This window comes from Eumetopias jubatus, unplaced genomic scaffold (genome assembly GCF_037043125.1).
Source record: "Eumetopias jubatus isolate StellerSeaLion01/CBP00866 unplaced genomic scaffold, mEumJub1_p1.0 scaffold_5, whole genome shotgun sequence".
NCBI lineage: Eukaryota > Metazoa > Chordata > Mammalia > Carnivora > Otariidae > Eumetopias > Eumetopias jubatus.
Window position 1 is genome coordinate 60,658,406 of NW_028274811.1, and position 19,249 is coordinate 60,677,654.

Sequence of the window (19,249 nt, forward strand, 5' to 3'; positions counted from 1 at the left end):
ACACCAGAGACCTTTCAACCGCCAAGCTCAAAGAGCTTCTGGCCTAAAATAAGAAGTTGGATGAAGTTTGCAAAAAACAAGGCTCTCACCCATACACGACTGCCTTTAAAAACGAACCTCAAACATAAATAAGGCAAGATTCTAGAGGAATTCATTCACTGAATTTGTTTTCCCGCTTGTGTTCCTGGGAGGAGGGCAAAGGAGCAAAAATGAAGAATTGGACTAATTCCCCACACCAGCATTTTGGCACACAGGGACCCGATTCTGCCCATCTTGGCAGGACACACAAAGTACAGGCCAAGTGTCTCCATTCTCAGACCCTCTGTGCCAGGGAGCTCGAGAGGACGCTTTTCACCCTGCACGAGACATTCCCGGGAGCATCCCCACCGTGTCTCCACTGGGGTCCCTAATGGACTTTCCGCTTTCCACCGAAAAAACTCTTCCCTGACTGAGGACGGACATCAACACTGAACACGGGTATCTTCTTGGGCAGCTGCCTAAAGTCAAATCTCTTATGAGTATTACTTTACAAGTTTGTATTTTTGGAAATCTCCGTGGATGTTGCTTATGGCTTAATTACATACCCCCCTCCCCACCCCCTCACCCCCCACCGTTTCTTCTAAGTATATTTGGCCACTTCTACAACTTATACGAGATAGGCCTTATCTGGTCAGCCCAGTTTGAGGTGCTGCCTGGAATCCTCACCTCAGCAAATCTATTCCAAAAAACCACAGTGAATATTATCATGCACCTTCCAGATCCAGGAAACAAGAGCCCTTTTGCTTTTACAATTTCAAAGGCCTCTAGGTGGAAGAGAAAACCGGCTGACTTTCATAACTGAAAGAGAGGTGCAGCGGGCTTCAGTCAAGGTAAGGTCCTAGAGTATTATTAATATTAATAATACAAACAAGTAAGAACGATAGCCCTCCATCGTTCAGGCAAAGAAAACATGGATATTGTTCTATAATCATGTGAATAACACCACAAATAGGAGTCATAATTATTGCAGGAACTTGGATCAGGAAGGAATAGCATAGTGGGGGAACCACACGGTAGTGACGGCAAATTGTGCTTTTTCACATTAGGGCAAAGACGTTGAGCCCAGAAAGGATGAGGGGACCTCTGAGAAGGGCCAGGGCAGAGTGTGAAGTTGTGATTCCCAGCATCACAGCTTCAAAGGGAAACGTCTGGAGGCCAGGAGGAAACAGCACAAGGGTGGAGTTAAAAGCAGGTGCTTCCTCCTGTACCCTATAAATACCAAGTAGCTGAGAGCAAGGAGCCTGCAGGATGAGTGCTCTCTGCAGAGCCCACTGCAGATGAAGCTCCCGGCTGAGGTGTGGGAGACGGGTCTGCATTCCGTCAGGGGCTGAGGGTTCAAGATTTTGGCAAGTTTTTCTATTCCAAGGATAAGAATGACAAGGTCAGATTTATCCCTGTCATGCCCCAAACTCTGTTTTGGTGAAAAAAAGTACAGAAGGAAAATACTAGCCTAATTTCTCTTCCAGTTTTTAGAGCGGAGACTCACACAAAATATCACTCAGGATCAGCTTGGTTGAAAATTTCAATTCTTTTGGAATAAAATGGTTATTTCTTTTTGATTTTCCGAATTAAACAGCCAAATCAGGTGATTTTTTTTCTTTCTGAAAGCCTTTTTCAGACCCACTCAAACCAGCCAGAGGATGCCGGCTTTTCACGAAGCACCAGTCACGGCTCAGACCCCTGGGACACTTGTTCAAAGGATGTCACTTCCAGCCTGCAGGCCTGCTCAGATCCTCCTCACACAGAGAACTGGCGAGAGGGACAGCAGAGGGGAGCGACCAGGGTCCCCAGGTATAACAGCACACACATCCAGCAGGAGGCCATCTTGACCCAGAAGATGGACCAGCTTCCACTGAAGAAGGTTTCGATGTTGGCACTTTCATAGCTGTGGAAACGAGAGACAACTGTGGTCAGAGCAGGAAGAGAACAAGGCAGTGAGATATCTCTTCCAGAAGGGGTCTCCCTGCTCCCATCCCCTCCAGCCTTTCTGTTTTTCCTAAAGGCTCAATTCAGATACAACTCACACCATTTAAAGTGTACACCATTTCCCCACCTCCTCCCAGCCCCTGGGATTCACTAATCTACTTTCTGTCTCTCTGGATTTGCCTATTCCAGACATTTCATATAAATGGAATCATGTAGCCTCTTGTGACCGGTGTTTAAGGTTTGTTCATGTGGTAGCATGGATCAATACTTGATTCCTTTTTATTGCTGAGTGATATTCTACTGCATGGAGATACCATGCTTTGTTTATCCATTCATCAGCTGATAGACATTTGGGTGGTTTCTACTTTTTGGCTGTGATAAGTGATGCTGCTTAAGTGATATGTGTAAAAGTTTTTGTGTGGCCATACTTTTTTTCCCTGTTGGGCATATACCTAGTATTAGTACGGCCAGGTCATACCATAACTCTGTGTTTAACATTCTGAGGAACTGCCGAAGTGTTTTCCAAAGTGGTTGCACCATGTTTACGATCCTAGCAGGAGTTTTTGTAAAAGGGTTCTAAATTTTTCCCACATTCTTGACAATATCTGTTATTTTCTGCCTTATTAATTATAGCTCCCTCCATCTTTTAAGCTTCCCACGCCAAAACTTTCCGGGAATTACCAAAGCATTAGATGCACTGGGGATACATTAGAAGCTCCCTCCTCTCTTTTCCCTTAGGATGTTCTGGGAAAATCTCCCCAGTGAAGCCTTCTGCTGGCCCCACCATCCCTAAACCCCACCTGGTACTCCTCATTCCTTTTCCTCATTTTTCTCCCTAACAGCACTATCTGCCACACCGCATTTGGATCATGGTCTGTCTCCTCCGTTAGATTATAAGCCTGCCATTTCTAACAGTGCAGCACATTGAAGCCACTCAAATAGTTGCTGCATGAACGGATAGCACAATGAGCCTAAATGTCTATCCCATGTGTATTCTGAGTTATAACAAATTATGATCCAACCAAAACTTCAGATCAGTGAAAAATGATCCAAAAAGAATTAAAAAGAGAATTTCTTTGTAGTGACAGGGAAAGTTAGATCCACCATGTATTGCCAACTTTAAAAAACAAAACAAAGCAAAAAAATCTCAAGGGGAAACACGTGTAATCATATTTATATTTTAAAAATTGCACAGGTTTGTAAATGCACAGAAAAGGAATGAGGGGACACACGCCACCTTAGCCCCCGTTGTGGGGCATGAGCATCAGCAATTCCCAGGGTTAAAAGCATGCCCGCAGACTGTTGAGACCCCAGGACTGTTTCTGTGTAGATGAGCACAGCAGGACTTGGAGAAGAGTTTAGCTGACTCCAGGAGACTGGATCTGTGACTCAGTGTGGGTCTCAGCACTTAAAGACTAGGACTTAACTTGATTTTCTAAAGACTATCCCTTCTAAAATATGTAAGATAACGGGCCACTCACTTGAACCAGCTGGTGACGGTCATCATCACATAGAGGGAAGCCAAAAAGAACACGAAGTGGAAATAGGAGTAGCTATAGACAGTGCCTCTCTTCTCATCATAAATGACCCGTGGTCCCTCCTTCACATTCTGCTGTTCTTCAGTGTCTGTGAGGCACAAAGCAAGCGCAAGCTCATTGAACGAACACATGCACGCCAGCCGCGTTAGCAGAGTCACACTCACTCATTCCAATCCCAGAGACTGGTGAGTAGAAAAGATGTCAAGAGCCATTTGTAGCCTCAGGCAATTTTATCCACACCCTCTGTGCAAAACCCCCACCCAATCCCAGGACCCTCCTCCACAGGATGAGTTTCCTAACATTACATTCGTTTGAACAGAGCAGAAGAGAACCCTTACTAACAGAAAACCCAGGATAAGCTCAGATGGAAGTGAGAGAGCAAGCCAAGCGTTCTCAAGCCTCTGGGATGCTCCAATCCAAGAAGAAAAGGAAGTTGAAGGGAAGAAATTTTCATTCCTTTGAAAAATGTACTTCCTCCTTCTCTAAATCTCACTGTAGAATTTAACTTACATATTAGCCAAAACAGAAACGGGTTCTTGCTGGCCAGAATACCAACACAAACAAATATACCCAGCAATCACTCAGGAAGAATGTGAAAAGTAGATCAACAGTATACCAGCTTTGGAAGAAAACTTTCCTCTTACCATTCAAGTTATCTGGGTGTGAATCCCAAACACCTAAGACTAGAGCTGCACGTAAGGGAGATTGACTACTTACCTTCTCCATCGGGGCCGAAGCAAAAACAACACCGGGCTACCTGGAAAAGCAAACCCAACAACGTCAGGGGGCTTTTCTACTTCACTAAAGGCCATCCACGTGATGTGCCAAGCCTTCTGCGTAAATTGGAAGCCAGGCTCGGAACTGCACTCATGTGACCCCTTCCAAAGGATATGACTAAGCATCTGTTCTTCCCAAGTGCTCTGGTGCTGGCGAGAGGAAACAGACATGGAGGTGAGCCACCTAGAGCCCCTTCAATGGCGCTCACTGAGTGCTCACTCAGCTACTTGGAGTGCTGTGAGCAGCCTCCAGACGGCAGCTCCCAGGCTTTCCCTCAGTCACAGAGTTGCTCTGCCCTAGAGCCAGACTTCTTGGGCAACCCACCTTGAATGACTGCTCACGGCAGGGGTGTATAGGTGCAGCCACTGACCCTCAGTGACTGCTCTGATGAGTCATATCTGCTCTGGGGCACCGAAGGGGTCAACAGAGGCTTTGTCCAGCCTACGGTGCCCTTCAACTTCACCCTTGGCCCAATTTTGCCTCCTTCCCCTTCCTTTCCTTCCACCTGTGTTGATCCCTAATAGATACTCTGTGGGTCAACTCTGCCTTGGCAGCTGCTTCTGGAAAATTCAACCTGAAATGCAAGGTGAACAAGACAGGTCCCCACTCTCGTGGAGCTCACTCCTGGTGGTGATTTGCTCTACTTGCTGGGATTATTATTCTGTTTGCAGTTGAAGAAACTGAGGTCAAGCAATTCTGGCCTGAGGTTCAAAACCAGTCTAGTGACAGAGCTGGAGTATAAATGCAGGACAGGCACTCCAAGGTGTGCAGTTCACAAGAGGCAATTAGGTCTAGGCATGCGAGGTCTAAGAGATGGTGGAGACGGCAGAATCAGATATGGTAAAGCTAGGAGGTCTGGAAGCAGGAGGCCCACCTACATTTCCTATGAAATCAGGCTGCTGAACTGTCTGCCTCTACGGAGGCAGGGGTGCTCGGGACCGGGATGGATGGAGGGGATGCCTTCCTTTGAAGAGTCTTTGACACCTTTTAAATTTTGTACCGTGTTTCTGACCTACTCAGAACAATAAACTAATAAAAAACTGGATTATGAAAAATTAATACATGATTTCAGAAAGACTCTGGTAAACAGAGTAAGAAACATTACATGTAGCAAGACCAGCTGGGGAGTGCTGGGTCCTTGGCACTTTCTGGCTGACAGTACTTTTACTAGAAAGAACACAGAGCCAGGGACAAGGACGTAGGAGTGTGAGCCTTCATCTCATTTATACACCGCAAGGCCAAGCCCGTTTCCCTACTACATCAGGGACACTTCTAGAAGAGGGAATGGCCGTGACAGAATCTTGGATCAAGTGACACAGTCTAAGATTCACTAATCATTCAGTGGGCTCAAGACAGGGTATCCTGGGGTCCTAGTTCTTCTGAAGCTTAACTTAGCATAAGAAACCACTAACTCTCTCTTTCAAAGGTATATCCTGTGAAACTTGATACAAGGAGAGCAAACCAACTTCCGTTTTGCAGGCTCTCCAGTTCAGAAGAAAACAGTGGGACATTTTCCTTAGAACGAGAAGGAAAGCATCCTCTTAAATCTAACTTAGAGACTTGCTGTTCTTTGAGCTTGCACTCTACACAATAGGGATATTGAAGCCATTGAGCACAACCTCAGCAGGTGGTCACCCGGCCAGTGGTGAGAACAAATGCCTGCCTTCTAGAGACCATTCTCCTCTGTGTAAGAAGCAGTAATCTATTCAGACTCAGCAGAGCCTTCTCCTTTTTTGAAGGGACAGAAAGAGCTGTTGAATGCCGCTGGCAGACTGACAACCCTTCATAATGTTCACTATCTCCAGGTCAGGTGCAGGAAAGACCGTGCCCAGAGCCCCAGCTGCAGAGAAGAGTGCCCATATCTGGACAGACACCAGGGCTCCTCCATCCAGGGAAGGCTATGAGGACACGGCCGGGGGCCAGGGGCCAGGCCAGCTAATCAGAAGTTTAAATAACTTTTCTGTCTCTCCCCTCTGTAAAATGGAGATAAAGCCCTCACTGGGTTTGTATGAGTATGAAATGCAATCACAAATATAGCGCTTAGAACTGCCTGGCATGTAGCAAGTGCTGTTAAGTCTCAGCCATCATCGGAATCCCATGTTCCTTCCATTCTTGGGGTCAGGGCTGAGTCTTTTCCTGGCTGCCTCCATGGGATTAGCCCTTTTCTGACCTAGGTGGATGTTCCATGAGGGCCCCAGCAAAAGACTTTTGCACAAGTAAGGAAATAACAGACATTCTGCTGACCGATAGCATCTGCTAACCACCCTGATTCTCTGGACCTCTACTGTTCCCAATTCCTTAACCAGTGAAATGCCCACCTGACGGAACTGATGCAGTTACATAAGCTAACGTGTAGACAATGCTCAGCAGTGTGGCAGGGAGCAGATGCTTGTTCCTTCCCTTCTCCAGAACAGCTATTACACAGAAGAATGGACTAGGAGTTAACACACACACACACACACACACACACACACACACACACACACAGTCCATTATGACAGAAGGAAATCGCAGAGAGCAGCCCGACAAAGCTACCCAGGCATCGGGTGGGAGATGGGCAGCAATGCCACACTAGAGGCTAATTTTGTTGGAGGAAAATCAAAGATTCATTTTAATCCCATCGTATCTACGAGACATTGTCTTTTCTGTATAAAAACTGTATTCTTTCCTGGGGAGAAAAATGGGATGCAGATCAATAAAGATGCAAACACACAGAAAGAGGCTTCCTGAAAAATGGGTCTTCTGAGATGAAGCAGGACCAGGGAAGGAAATGAACTTACTTCCAGTTCAGGAGCTGCGTATCGCCCCTGCAGAGCATCAGAACTTGACCTTGTCGTCGATGTCAAGCTAAGAAACAAACACACACGTTATATCCCAACAGAGGAAGGGCAGAGCCGCCCGGTCAGTGCTGTCATGAGAGGCTCACGGCACTCTCCAGTCCTGGCTCCTTAAAAAGAACTCGTCTATTCCAATATCCCGCTTTGCTCCAAAACTGACTGACCAATTCTACAGTTGATGTCTTTTCACATGGATTGCATTAGATGATTTTAAGCAAAGAGAAGTTTGTTGATAAAGAAGTAAGGCATCTTTTGGTCCTATTATCTTGGTTTTCACCTCTCCTCCCTCAAACACCAAGCCAAAAGGATTTTCTGATTTTCCTTTTATCTTTCCACAACTTTTGAATAGAATCACTTAGAAGGGATCAAAACCGGACAAAAGAACCCAGAGATAGCAATAAAAAAAAAAGCAAGGGCATGAAAAGCAAAGGTCACAGTTATTTACTGTGATAATCAGCCTTTGGCAGAACAAAGTTTTCTGTTTGGAAATTCAACAGACTAGCTATCAGTGTGATTAAAAAAAAAAAAATCCTTCCCACCATTCTCCCTATACCCAGAGGTAAAATATTATAAAATCTGGCTTCTAGGGGTAAAAAAGGTATTTCTTCTGGGGGGAGAAAGGGAACATTTTAAGCAAACAGAAATATATACAATACTCAGGGTTCCGGCTAACTCTATAAATTCATTTAGCAAACATTTACTGTAAGCCTGCCATGTGTTAGGTCCTGTTCTAAGCCCCTGGGGACCCAGTGAAAAAGACAATCCCTAACCTCTTACGCTGTGCCTTCAGGCGCCGGCCTGGGGGCAGGCAGGGGTGTGGCCCCGGGAGAAGCAGGACTTAACAGACTCATGTCAACTAAATAACCCCCAAGAAGCAACACTGCCTTCTCTGCTCATTCTCATCCTCTTTCTCCAAGACAGAAGAGATCAGTGAAATGCAAATAAACAATAAAAAGCCTTCCTCACAAAAAGGTCCTCTGGGATCCGAGCACACTGCTTCCTTTGTGGGCCACTGCGTTGGTGGTATAGTGGTGAGCATAGCTGCCTTCCTTTGTGGGCCACTCAAGTCCAATAGCATCACTTTCTCTTCTGTTCGGTACGGACGGATGCTGATCGAGGCCCAAGCGCTCCCACTTCCTGACTTCTAGCCTCATCCGAGGAATTTTAGAGATATTTCCCAATGGTGGTGCACCCAAGAAACACACACACCTCGCTCCTGCATATAAGAGCATGCTATATTTTCTGCATGTGAATTATGATTTAATATAGTGTATCATTTCTGCGGAGGAAAATGTAACTTTTTAGAAAGAGATTGATTATCTGCAATTTTCACCGAAAAGATGGTATTCCTTCTTTAAAAGGGTTAGAATACATACTGCACTTTTGTAAATTCTTTGGAATAAAATGGTTTCAAGAAAAACAAAGCTTTGATTCTGGCACCTCTGCCGCTTTACTTCCATCATCAGAGAGCACAGAATGGGGAAGCTTTTGTTCTTATTTCTAAATACCTGTATTCTATTACTCAGCCATCAAAAAGAACGGGATCTTGCCATTTGCAACAACGTGGATGGAACTAGAGGGTATTATGCTAAGCGAAATAAATCAGTCAGAAAAAGGCAATTATCATACGATCTCACTCATATGTGGAATTTAGGAAACGAGACAGAGGATCATAGGGTAAGGAAGGAAAAATAAAACGGGATGAAATCAGAGAGGGAGATAAACCGTAAGAGACTCTTAATCATAGGAAATAAACTGAGGGCTGCTGGAGGGGAGGGGAGTAGGAGGATGGGGTAACTGGGTGATGGGCACTGAGGAGGGCATGTGATGTGATGAGCACTGGATGCTATATAAGACTGATGAATCACTTACCCTCTACCTCTGAAACTAATAATACACTATATGTTAAGTAACTGAATTTAATTTTAAAAATAAATACCTGTATTCAGTTCATCATTAATAACAGAGGACTTCTACAAGTAGATGACACTATAAAATATTATTATAATTCAGTCATAGCCTTCACCCACAAAATACTCTTCTTGGAATTACCAAGGAAACACTGTTTTCACACCTAGGAAATTCTTATTGCCTGCATTCTATTACTCAGACCCCCGTTTGATGAGCACAAGACACGTTGCCAAACAACAATTCCTGGATTACGCAGAACCTCTTCCCTTCCAGGGCTAAGGCAGGAGCAATTTCACCCACTGCTTCTTGTGGGGTGTGGAAGGAGACTGACCACATTTGATCGCAACAGGGCTTCACCGTATAGACAAGTTATAGCCCACTCACTATCTCTAGCCCGCACTCACAAGAAACCAGCAGTGCCTTGCAATTATGATAAACAAAAAAACTGCCTCCCCCCCAACCCACCCCCTCCACCCACCACCACCACTGCCATGTCCAGGGCCTCTTCCATAATGGCAGAATGATTCAAAATGCAGGTGGCTCTCCACACCTGCTTCAACTGCTTTTGGAACTGGCCAAACTCACCTAGATCAAAGAAAATCTCTAGAGAACATGTCCAGACTTTCCTGTTGGAGAGCACAGATTCTGCTCCCTGACAACTTACAGGGCCCTTGGGAGATCTCATGACTATTCCCACCCTTTGTGTGAAGTTCAGTTATGCTCCCAAGTATAACTGGTGACTCCTAGCTCCCAATGGAGAAGACAGTCCTATGTGAACTGGGGGGAGGGCTGGACATGCCCCTTAATGCAGAAACCGGAAGATTTCTAGTTGGTAGGTGAGGGAGCGGCAGGATTCTCAAAATAAAACTTGTATACTCCTCCTCCATTTTTTTTTCTTAACTTGTCCTCCTTTCTTAAATAAAGGTAGCAGACAAAGAACACACCGAAAGAATAGAAACCGTGATTTGCCAACTCTTCTCAGTTTAAGCCAATCTTCTCTCCAATTCTGTCTTACCAACCTTGTACTTAATTTCTACACGGTCTGCCCTATTGCCATGAATGTTTCATTTTGATGACATTTAATAAGGATTCTTAGTTTTTCCAATTTTAAATTCAAATTCCTAAACATTTAAATAATAATTATTTTTCTCATAAGCATAGTTAAAACTGAAATGGCCAGGACCATTTTATAGCACAAATACCTCCTAATAATAAAATGAGGCAAGTCATCCAGCTTATCCTTGAACCTCAATGAAGGACCTTACTCCAAACAATCCCAGGGGGAAAAACGACTATGAACCTGTCTCTCCCAGCACTCTAGCCAAGGAGACACAAGGAGAGGGTTCCTGAGATTGGGGGTGGAGAATCACAGAAATGGGCTCTATGCCCCTCAGTTTCCTTTTTTTAAAAAATTTTTTAAAGATTTTATTGATTTATTCATGAGAGACAGAGGGAGAGAGAGAGAGAAGCAGAGGGAGAAGCAGGCTCCCAAGGAGCAGGGAGCCCGATGCGGGACTCGATCCCAGGACCCTGGGATCATGACCTGAGCCGAAGGCAGATGCTTAACCATCTGAGCCACCCAGGCGCCCCCCTCAGTTTCCTTTTTATGTACAACGAGGGAACTGAAGCTGACTGACTCCAGGATCCTGCCTGGCTGGACAGTCTGAACTCGAAGCCAACAAAATAACAATTTCAATCAAAATCTAGAGACCAAGAAGGGAATTAAGAAATAGTGGAGGCTGGGGCCTAAGGGGTGTCAGCGGGATGGACCTATACAAAGAGCCTTTAGGGAACCCCTGCATGGGGTCCAAGATGTGATACTTCTTCACAGCAGTAATGTCTGGGGACAACAGAAGAGGCGTCTAGAGAAAGAACGGCCTCGGCTGTAAAGCTAGGTTTAGGTTGAGCCCTTCCTTCAAGCTAAGGCAGCAAAGATAAAACATACTCATAGTGAGTGCCCCAGAAGCAGGACTTGGGACAGAGAACCAGAAACTGAGGATGGAGGCCAGCATGAGAGCCCCCTAAAGGAGCAGGTGAGAAGATAGCACAGTAAGCCTTCTAGGACCTTACAAAAAAGTTAACCTCAAACCCAAGCAATTTTGGAACTTTCAGGGAAAACATGTAATGTTCACACTATGCAGTCTTTAGGCTTCCTACAATTGCTATCAAGAATTCTAGATATTCCTGGGGCGCCCAGCTGACTTAGTCAGAAGAGCATGTAACTCTTCATCTGGGGGTTGTTGAGTTCAAGCCCTATATCGGAGGTAGAGATTGCTTAAAAAAATAAAATCTAAAAAAAAAAAAAACAACTCTAGATATTCCTTAAAAAAAAAAAAAAAAAAGGATGGGGCGCCTGGGTGGCTCAGTCGTTAACCGTCTGCCTTTGGCTCAGGTCGTGATCCCAGGGTCCTGGGATCGAGTCCCGCATCAGGCTCCCTGCCCGGCGGGAAGCCTGCTTCTCCCTCTCCCACTCCCCCCTGCTTGTGTTCCTGCTCTCGCTGTCTCTGACTCCGTCAAATAAATAAATAAAATCTTTTAAAAAAGATAACAATTTTCAAAGCTGACTGCAGCTACCTGGAATCTGTGTAAATGCCAGTAACAGACGTTACCGAACGCTAGCGATTAAAGTGCAACACCGCGGTGCCTGCTGGGAGGACCGGGTGGGCAGCAGCAACCACACCAGGGGAGCCCTCCCGGAATCTGGTAGCTCCGGAACGCTGGTGTGAGACGGGGCGTCAGGGGCAAGCACTCATTAGTCATCTACTTTCTCTTCACATCATCTGCAATATTTTTTACATGCCAATACAGAAAAAAACTTGAGGGATAAATGATGGTATTAGCTGTGCTGCTGCCGTGTCCCCCCCTCCCTGGCCCCCGAAGCCCAAGAAAAACAGACTCAGGAAGGAAAAGCTTACTCAGAGAAAGAAGAGCTGAGAATCAGCATTCAAAATTTGGGTGGCTTTATGGTTTTCCTGACAACATTCACTGACTTGGGCCCGAATCCCATCCACTGCTTTGGGTATAGTAGGTATGAAGTGAACAGCTATGGAATTAATTACAAATGAAAGGCCAGACATGGTCCCTGTGGTCCTTTTCGCTGTGAGGAGAATCTGTCACTCTGTCAGGGACAGGATGAGGACCAATGTTATGGAACCTTCACTGGGACAACCACCTGCACCCAAGCAAGCACGGCATGGCCTGACACGTGGCTGAACAAGCACTCTAAAAACCCAGTTCCTTTGTCTCCAAAATGTCTGTCCGTAGGTCCCTTTCTAACAGGAGGGAGTGTGAGAGCTGTAAGAGAAAATACCAGCGCCTACAGAAAGACATGTTATTTTATAAGCTAACACCGCCAGGATTCTTCAGTTTCCGCCAGGGGAAGACCATAATACATTACACCTATAACAAGATGAAATTTTTATACATTGAAACACAACAAAGAAAACGTAAAACACAGAAGTAAAACCTAAACGTGAGAAGGTCACCGCCAAAGGGAAGCTTAATTATCAGTGAAATGCACACTCAGAATCAGTAACTAAGCATTTCTACCCGTTACTTTTCTCCCTTGGGCAATCTTTTAAACATTCTAAATAAAGGCAGCACCAACCCCCCCACGAACGAGCATGTGAAATACAGCCTGCTTTAACAGCACTGTGGGTTTCAGCATAAAAGAAAAGGGGCGTTTCCTGCCTTTCTTGGGCCAAGCACAAAATGACCGTGTATGTACTGCTTTGTACTCTTTCCATCAGCAGCAGAACAAATGGCATTTCCCGTGGATTAGAAAGCTGCCAAAACATTCTGGCACAAACCATTTCTTCCCCACTTTGTACTCCCTTGCCCTCCAAAAACGCTTTAGCAACTAATATTCAACCATTTCCTCAAGGGCTGCAACGTACTATAGATCTATTATAGTCACCCATATAAATACAAGTAAGGAAAATGAAGTCCGAACACTGAGGTTCGATGCTGTGACACATACTTCTTCCTTCAAGCTACTTTCCCTCTTCCTCAGGTGGGATTTGTTTTGCTGCCTCGCTGTTGCTAAAGCTTTCTTAAAATTTCCTCCGTACTTTTAAAGTCTGCAAAGGTGGCCTCAAGTATCTCCTAAGACTTACCATGAATATAAGATGCACATGAACAAGAGAGTGGTACCTAGTCCAGTAACCAAGTTTTCATCTCTGTACAGGTCCTGACCAAAGTCTGGCACACAGATCGTCACATTCTTCCCATGTTCATCTAGAGCTTACAAGGAAAAGACAAAGTAATCACAGTTAATTAGAAAAGCCTGTTGTAGCTGACATTCATTTGGGGAAAATTCGGGTAGCTTAGAAGAGTGAAGGCTTATTATTGGAAACTCCTACTCTACAGTCCCACTGAAGTCAGACTAGATTGCTGCTATTTCAAAGCACCCCCTGGGGCGCCTGGGTGGCTCAGTTGGCCTTCGGGCTCAGGTCATGATCCCAGCGTCCTGGGATCAAGTCCCGCATCAGGCTCCTGCTTCTCCCTCTCCCTCTGCCTGCCGCTGCCCCTGCTTGTGTGCATTCTTCTATCAAATAAATAAATAAAATCTTTAAAAAAAAAAAGCACCCCTCCCACCTAAGCAGCCTCTTCGAACAAGACCCTCAGATTCCAACTGAGTGCCAAAGGGTTCCTCTGTGCCATGATACAGTAAGAGTCTTGCTCTTTTCAGTACTCTTCTGACACTAGTAAAAAGTAAAACTCTTATCTATTTTTCAGTTGACTTAGCAGGCTCTAAACAGAGGTAGTATGCAGACATTCTTGAGTTTCCACCGTGTCTATCCTCTCTGGAAGTGTGTCAAGGCTACTCAACAACCAAATACGTACTGGCTGTGCAAGAGCCACCTAGTCCAAAGCCTCCACCCACACGCGAAGTCCCTTTACTGTCAGTAATAGGGTGGTCGTGATGCTATTATCCTTTGCTTACTTCTTACCTCCTTTCCCAGGAAGGGTCTTCCATAATGGTCCCTTTCTCTACACTTTCTTTCTTTCTTTTTTTCTTTTTTTAAGATTTTATTTTATTTTTTTAAAAAAGATTTTATTTATTTATTTGAGACAGAGAGAATGAGAGAGAGAGAGCACATGAGAGGGGGGAGGGTCCGAGGGAGAAGCAGACTCCCCGCTGAGCGGGGAGCCCGATGCGGGACTCGATCCAGGGACTCCAGGATCATGACCTGTGCCGAAGGCAGTCGCTTAACCAACTGAGCCACCCAGGTGCCCTTAAGATTTTATTTTTAAGGGGACGCCTGGGTGGCTCAGTTAGTTAAGCGTCTGCCTTCAACTCAGGTCATGATCCTGGAGTCCCAGGATTGAGCCCCACATCGGGCTCCCTGCTCAGCTGGGGTGTCTGCTTCTCCCTCTCCTCACCCCCCTCAGCTCATGTTTTCTCTCTCTCCTCACTCTCTCTCTCAAACAAGTAAATAAGAATCTTAAAAAAAAGGGCTCCCTGCTCAGCAGGGAGCCTGCTTCTCCCTCTCCCACCCCACCTGCTTGTGTTCCCTCTCTCGCTGTCTCTCTCTCTCTGTCAAATAAATAAAATCTTAAAAAAAAAAAAAAAAAAAGTCAGTTGCTTACTCTTGGGCGCCTGGGTGGCTCAGTTGGTTAAGCGACTGCCTTCAGCTCAGGTCATGATCCTGGAGTCCCTGGATCGAGTCCCGCATCGGGCTCCCTGCTCGACAGGGAGTCTGCTTCTCCCTTGACCCTCCTCCCTCTCATGTGCTCTCTCTCTCTCGCTCTCTCTCTCTCTCAAATAAATAAATAAAGTCTTTAAAAAAAAAAAAAGAATCTTAAAAAAAAATTTACTTTTAAGTAATTTCTATATCTAACACAGGGCTTGAACTCACAACCCCGAGATCAAGAGTCACATGCTCTACCAACTGAACCAGCCAGGCACCACCCCTCTACATTTTCTTTTAAAAAACATATATGTCCTGTTTCTTTTTGTTGATCAGGTCTGTAAATGTACTAAATCTACAGTGCTAAAAAACATCAGTTTATTTATAAATAGAAGAGTTAAAGAGAAGTTCTTTCCTCAATGATACTGTAGTATGCATTAATTCCATCTGTTACTATTGTGCACAAAAGCCCTGTTTACAAGGGAACAGTACAGATGCATCATTTTGTCCACTGTGTCTAATAGGTATAACTGGTTAATAATTACTGAATCATGATGTAAAAAAATGTGACAATACTCAGGTATGTACTTTCTGAGTGTTTCAAATTACAGTCTATGAACATTGCTGACAACCCACAGGAGAGAATAAAATTACCTGTGCAAAGGTGGGAGGAAAAAATAGTGTGTGTGGGTCAGTCACCTGGCTGGCTCAGTCGGTAGAACAAGTGACTCTTGATCTCTCAGGGTCATGAGGTCAAGCCCCACATTGGGTGTGGAGCCCACTTTTAAAAAAATAAAAGTAAGTACTAATCACAAACACATCCTGGGGAGCCTGGCTGGCTCAGTCAAAGGAGAATGCAACTCTTGTTCCCAAGAGTTGTGAGTTCAAGCCCCACGTTGGGTGTAGAGATTACCTAAAAATGAAATCTCTTAAAAAGAAAAAAGGTTTAAAAAAAAATAGTGTGTGACCTGGGAATATCCTGATGTTTTCTAGATTTCTTAAAACTTTCAAGAGGTGGGGTGCCTGGGTGGCTCAGTTGGTTAAGCATCTGACTCTTGATTTTGGCTCAGGTCATGATCTCCAGGTTGTGAGATCAAGCCCGACACCAGGCTCCATGCTGGGCGTGGAACCTGCTTGGGATTCTCTCTCCTTTTCCCTCTCCCCCTCCCTAAATAAATAAATAAAAATAAAGCCCATTTTACAAACATGCACATTCTAAGTATTAGAAGATAGACTACAATTATTACTGTCACTCACATTTGAGATAGCAAAAATAGTTGTGTGTGCTGTGGTGTAAGGAATCTCTATTCTTAGGCCAATGAAAAAAAAATCTTTTTAACTGACCAAAATATGAACTTTTCTATTTAAGTAGTATCACCTGAAATTAAAAGGAAGTCTTCTATTTGTAAGTGATCCCTGCCATTTAAGAGAAAAATACTGTAACCAAAAAACCTCATTACATTAAAACCAAAAATTAACAGTCGTAAAAGAAAGTCTTAAAGAAACTAGACCTAAATAAACTTAGAGTCAAGACAGAGCTATTTAAAAAAAAAAAAATTAAATCCAGGATAGACTGTACTTAATATAAGACCTACAATTAGATCACTTTGCCCTATAAATAGCTATAAAGACAAGACTCATACACACAATACATGTATATAAAACCTTCAAAATTATCTTTGCATTTACTTTCTACATTTAAAAAAGGAAAACAACTTCAATTTTCTATTCTAGAGAAAAGATAGCACATTTATTTAACTTGATTTATACAAGATCAAATGTACCCAAACATACATACATTCATATATACTTAATGTGTATATATGTGTGTATACATTTATATACACATTTATATATCACAAAAGTGATATAGATGATGAAATATAATGGGTTCAGAAATCAAAATAAGAAATGGTCTTTGGTCTTTTACTGGCAAGGGGCTCAGATAATAACAATGTATAATATAATAGGGCTCTTATAGTTCTCAATCATTACAACCACTACAGTAACAATAGCTAACCCTTATAGAGTACCTACGACATGCCAGGAACATACACACACACACACACACACACACACACACACACACACACACACACTCTCATTGAATTCTTTAAAAACCACCCTATAAAATAGGGATCTTACTTAATTACCTTGTTAGAATAATAATTAAAATCCTTATTTTAAAGACAAGGTATCTAGGCAGAGAGAGGTAAATAACCTTCTACAAGTTAATGAAGTGGCAGAACCAAGCTATAAACACAGGCGGTCTGACTCCCAAGCTCACACATGTCGTGTTGTCTCTATAAATAAACATTTAAGAAGAGCAGTTCAAGGTCACACAGTTAGCCAATGTTAGAGCTGGGCTCAAATCCTGTCTCCTGCTTCCACTTCCACGTTCCTCCCACCCTCTCTTACAGTCAGAGAGATGACCACCTGAAGAAAAGGAAATTAGTAACCAACGAAAAAGACAACGCAAAATAAGCAAAACACAATAATGTTCCTTGAAAACACAGAGCAGGAAAATGCAGATTAGCCCCAAAGCATACTCAACAGCCCATCTTTGTTCCTGTCTTTCCCACACAGCGGGAAGACTCAGAAGAAGAAATTTTCATTTTCGTATCCCACGTTAAGGACATTATTCAGTGAAAAATCTAGATCATCTATTTTGAATTATTACATCTTTGACATTCTAATCAACAGCTCAGTAGAGACATATTCCTTCCTCTACAATGAAAATATTCAAACCCACGCTCCCTAAGAAGGCAGGCTGGCTTACCTACTTCTACGGGTTTGCTGGACAGCGCTGAGAAAGTGAGATACATCACGTAGCAGCTTATGAGCCCTGACTGTAGCAACCCAGAATGGGGCTGTCCTAGAAAACCAAAGTGACAGATTTTAACACAGAGTTTTAAATTTCAAAAATAAGAAAGTCTAAAAAAAATAGGTCCCCATCCCCAAATGATACTCTTCAAACTTGGACCCCCATCTTTAAAGGGAAGAAGAGGTCAATATCACATTTTCCAAACAACACTAAAAAGACAGGGAAGTGGATGGAATTATACACCAAGCCTAACTATGTTATTTTAGAGATGCCAGGTTCTGCTGAGGGCTCTACCACCATGTTATTTTCATAACGACTATACTTAGGGGCGCCTAGGTGGCTGAGTCGTTAAGAGTCTGCCTTCAGCTCAGGTCATGATCCCAGGGTCCTGGGATCGAGCCCCACATCGGGCTCCCTGCTCAGCGGGGAGGCTGCTTCTCCCTCTCCCACTCCCCTTGCTTGTGTTCCCTCTCTCACTGGGTCTCTGTCAAATAAATAAATAAAATCCTAAAAAAAAAATTTGTTTTAATAACAACTGTACTTAAACATACTGCTTAGTCCTCCTGAGGGTCATTAACACGAGCTCTTAAATCTTAAGACCTCAGAAGAAAATTCACCATCATTATTTGTGAGACCTACATAGCTTAGTGAGGTAAATGGGAGACAGATTTCCTAGGGCATGGATTCCATATTCTACAAAGCCATCAGACACTTAAAGTCCATGACAGTGGAAAAAAGCTCGACCTGTCCATAGACAAAAACAAATAAACAAACCCCCCCCCAAAAAAAACCACCTTTGGGAATACCAATTCAGGTAAAGAAGGCGGCACTGGCGCTCAGCATTCATTGAGGGAAGAGCTTTAATATGTTATAATATTTAAATTAAACTGTTTCAATCATTCAGAGTAACCAGGATATGACAAAAAGGATTTATCATTTTTTGGTGGAATTTTTAACCACCTCCCTACATGAAAGGATTTATTAGTTCATCCAGTCTTCCCTCTGATTAAATTTGTTTCAAGTTTTAATTACTAAACTGTACTGACCAGGGGAGCCTGGGTGGCTCAGTCAGTTAAGCCTCTGCCTTTGGCCCAGGTCATTATCTCAGGGTCCTGGGATCAAGCCCCACATTGGGCTCCCTGCTCAGCGGGGAGTCTGCTTCTCCCTCTCCCTCTGCCTCTGCCCCCCACTCATGCTCAGCCTTCTCTCTCTCAAATAAATAAAATCTTTAAAAAATTAAATAAATAAAAATAAAATAAATTGTACTAACCAATAAAGGTATAGAAATAGTCTTTTATAATGTTGCTCTTTGGCATGGGAATAAGACTCACTTTAGCAACTAATGGCATTAAACCAAATATTTCAAAATATTACAACTATTTTATTATTTTTAAAAGATTTTATTTATTTATTTGACAAAGAGAGACACAGCGAGAGAGGGAACACAAGCAGGGGGAGTGGGAGAGGGAGAAGCAGGCTCCCTGCTGAGCAGGGAGCCCGATGCGGGGCTCGATTCCAGGACCCCGGGATCATGACCTGAGCCGAAGGCAGACACTTAATGACTGAGCCACCCAGGCGCCCCTGACAACTTCTTTCTGTAGCCAAAGATGGTATTCTGGCTTAAGACATCAGAAGTTGTTTATAAAAGATAAGTCAGGCCTGTACTTTCTAAAGCACTTTCAAATCCCATTACCCCTTCCTTTTTGCCTCTGTGGGTTTTTGTTTGTTTTTAAGTAATCTCTATGCCCAACGTGAGGCTCGAAT

General features: G+C 43.8%; 1 protein-coding gene across 3 annotated transcripts in view; it reads right to left on the reverse strand.

Moving 5' to 3' along the window:
- Positions 1 to 611: 611 nt before the first annotated feature.
- SERINC5 (serine incorporator 5) overlaps positions 612 to 19,249 on the reverse strand; it is a 96,165-nt gene continuing 77,527 nt past the window's right edge. For 2 of the 3 annotated variants that reach the window (XM_028114530.2, XM_028114528.2), the window contains 6 exons: positions 17,441 to 17,536; positions 13,144 to 13,270; positions 7,061 to 7,127; positions 4,221 to 4,260; positions 3,447 to 3,591; positions 612 to 1,924 (listed from right to left, as the gene is read on the reverse strand). In XM_028114530.2, coding sequence (XP_027970331.1) covers positions 1,777 to 1,924; positions 3,447 to 3,591; positions 4,221 to 4,260; positions 7,061 to 7,127; positions 13,144 to 13,270; positions 17,441 to 17,536 — 623 coding nt within the window. In that variant the 3' untranslated portion in view covers positions 612 to 1,776. The remainder of the gene's footprint in view (positions 1,925 to 3,446; positions 3,592 to 4,220; positions 4,261 to 7,060; positions 7,128 to 13,143; positions 13,271 to 17,440; positions 17,537 to 19,249) is intronic. The other variant, XM_028114529.2, reaches the window with a different exon arrangement.